The sequence below is a fragment of the Pieris brassicae genome, chromosome 3, assembly GCF_905147105.1.
Source record: "Pieris brassicae chromosome 3, ilPieBrab1.1, whole genome shotgun sequence".
NCBI lineage: Eukaryota > Metazoa > Arthropoda > Insecta > Lepidoptera > Pieridae > Pieris > Pieris brassicae.
The window spans coordinates 18,119,790-18,122,602 of NC_059667.1; the positions used below are offsets into that span (position 1 = coordinate 18,119,790).

The window sequence follows — 2,813 nt, forward strand, 5'->3', positions numbered from 1 at the left end:
ATAACAATCTAATAAATTTCATAACAACGGCTTCAATTAATATTTAAAATTATTTGAATATTGTCTATAGAACTCTTCCCAAAACTCATACTTCGCTAAGAACTCTGTTTCCATCTTAGTTGTTCTATCTATACGAAAGTAAGCTTTACTATCGTTAGAAACAGGTACCCATTGTGTTGGTAGTATTTCTGATGTTGATGGTACCGGATCTCTGAAAACGAATAAAACACAGATTTATTCACTTTATCTATATAGTAACGGCATGCAAGAGTAGAGTATCGAAATTATATATACCCATATTTTGCAAAGTTTGTCCACAACGTTGTCATTCTATCAATCATAAGCTGATCTTCTGGGCTGGAAGACTTGACGTGGAGGTCTTGAAACAGGTAGCCCAACTCATCTGCATGAATAGCGGTATCTAGGGTTAAATTATTACGTTGACAGTACATATTGCGGCCTCCAGAATAAGCGAACAGATAATAGTAGACCTAAAACAATAAGAGAATAACAAAATTAAAAGTTTGAATAGGACTAGTGAGTATTAGTACATTACTTGGGCTATGTAAAATTACCTTAGTCGCTTCGTATTTATGATAAATATTAAGTTGTTTATACGTAGGATAAACAAAAGCCATGTCCGAAAATAAATCAGTCATTTGTCTTCTGTATTTTCTGCTAAATTCGCCATTGCCTATATAAAATTGTTTTAACTTAAATACCGCACCATTCAATTCTTCTTTATTAAAATTAAACGAATAATTCAAATATGTTCTAATTGCATCATCGTTGTCAAAAAATTCATCAGGGCTATTACCAATAACGATATTGTATTCATCGTTCGTATTTCCAATTAGAATTTTTCTATTCTTTACTTTAGGAACTAATCTAGAAGGCTTTTCTGTAATGACATGTTCAACTCCATCGAATTTTTTTTCAATGCACGGTATAAAATGCACCATGGGTAGAGCTGGCTGAGTTATAGCTTTAATCACCTTCAACGGGTCTTGTCTAGAGAGAAACCTTATAGCAGCATCAAGATCTCTTGTTTTAAATCCAAGGTTGTCGGCCATTATAAAAGGCACCGATGCATTAGCTTCACCAAATCCATGCATACTTGTTAATGTTCCACTTTGTAAAATAGCTTGTTGGAACAAATTATCATGTTGAGAATGCACATGAGAATCTACTGAAATAGAACCGCTACTATGCCCAAAAATCGTTATCCTATCCGGATCACCGCCAAAGGCTTCTATGTTAGCCTTAATCCATCTTAATGCCAATAACTGATCCTTAAAGCCCGTGTTTCCTGGAATCTCTTTTGTCCCCAAACACATGAAACCGTATACACCCAGTCTGTAAGTTATACTAACAAAAATTACATTGTGGCGAATTAAATACACTGGATCATAATCTTTTTCATCATTACAAGATCCGGAATGCCCGTAACGAAATGCTCCTCCATGAATGTAAACCATTACTGCCAACTTTTCTGACTTTTTAGGCGTATATATATGTAACCGAAGACAGTCCAATGTTCCAGCTAAAAAATTAAAACCTTCGTCATACTGCGGACATGGGTTGTTGTCATCATCAGCATCGAGAATTCCTTCATATTTTGGATAGGGATCTGCAATCTGTAATATTCATTGCAGGAATATATACCCATTGCAGGTAATTCTGCAGTTAGAAATCGAACAAAATATAATTACTTACCCCAAAAGGGTTTTCTTGCCTTACTTTTCCGTAAGGAATACCAAGAAACATATCATAATCACTGTTTGGAGATTTAAGACCCCTTACCCATCCAGTCTTAGTAAGAATTAAAGGTCTTGAGTTGGTATCGCTTATTTTTCTCCAAACTACCAAAACGGTTGGAATAAATATAAGGTTTAATATCCATAAACGTTTAGAAATCATTCTAGGGACGAAACGTCGAACACAAAAACAATTTTTCAAAAGTAAAATTTAAAATTTTTAGCTAACAAGGAAACTTTAAAAATAACTACATTACAGAACTCATAAAAGTGAAATGACATAATTTTCATACTCGTTATAAACTGTTTCTTTTATCATGGTAATGACTACTAACGTACATTAATTTACATGACACAATTGATTATTTTAGAATTAAGAATTTATATAATTAAAACGGAACATGTATTATATCCAAGTTTTTATTTAAATATGTTTTTAATTTATGATAAAATGAATGCAGTAGATAACAAGATTTTACTATTTTGACTACAAAAAATGTTTTGATGGATTCGGAGAAAATGGCTGTGTTTTGGTCTGTCGTTATGCGACAATAAGCCAATTCTATATAATTCCTAAATCTCTACGATATATTATATGTACATTTATTAGTAAGTAACTTTTTATCTAACTTTCATTTTATATGTTTCTAAAAAATAAAAAAGTTCTCTTTTTCATATATTTCTTGAATGTATATATATATATGTCGGAGAATGAATATTTTAAAATTCCCGCCACTCTGAAGTTAGTCGTAGAATGCGGTGTGGTATGGTAAGATAGACTGTCAACGTTGACAATTGACAATACGTAGTCTGTGTGATCTATCAAATGTCAGTGGCGCGACTGTTTCGTGGCAGTAAGTGAATTCTTTAGTCACTTGAGTTTCGAACGTCGCCTGCGCCGGACGTGCGCACTGACTGTGTTATAATGTCGGACGACGGTAGTAACACCAATTTTGCAATTATTAATCGCGTTGAATCTGCGACATCAGAAGTGGGATCGCTCCCAAACTCATCCTCCGTGACTGCAGCAACGGCCAGTACGTTGAGTAATGGATA

The 2,813-nt window shown here is 33.8% G+C and overlaps 1 protein-coding gene across 1 annotated transcript; it reads right to left on the bottom strand.

The window, feature by feature from the left end:
* LOC123707159 (esterase FE4-like) lies at nucleotides 1-2,004 on the bottom strand. Its single transcript, XM_045656989.1, has 4 exons — nucleotides 1,717-2,004; nucleotides 576-1,637; nucleotides 295-491; nucleotides 1-211 (listed from the first exon to the last, which is right to left on the bottom strand). Exons 1-4 carry the CDS (start codon nucleotides 1,918-1,920, stop codon nucleotides 37-39), a joined length of 1,638 nt encoding a protein of 545 aa, XP_045512945.1. The 5' UTR covers nucleotides 1,921-2,004; the 3' UTR covers nucleotides 1-36.
* Between the last annotated feature and the right edge of the window lie 809 nt (nucleotides 2,005-2,813).

Excerpts from the sequence above, each read along its gene's own strand:
- LOC123707159 (XM_045656989.1), bottom strand. The coding sequence starts at position 1,920 with ATGATTTCTAAACGTTTATGGATATTAAACCTTATATTTATTCCAACC. Across the intron at positions 1,638-1,716 it reads GGCAAGAAAACCCTTTTGGG|ATTGCAGATCCCTATCCAAA; the intron begins GTAAGTAATTAT and ends TGAATATTACAG. Across the intron at positions 212-294 it reads ACAAACTTTGCAAAATATGG|AGATCCGGTACCATCAACAT; the intron begins GTATATATAATT and ends ATTCGTTTTCAG.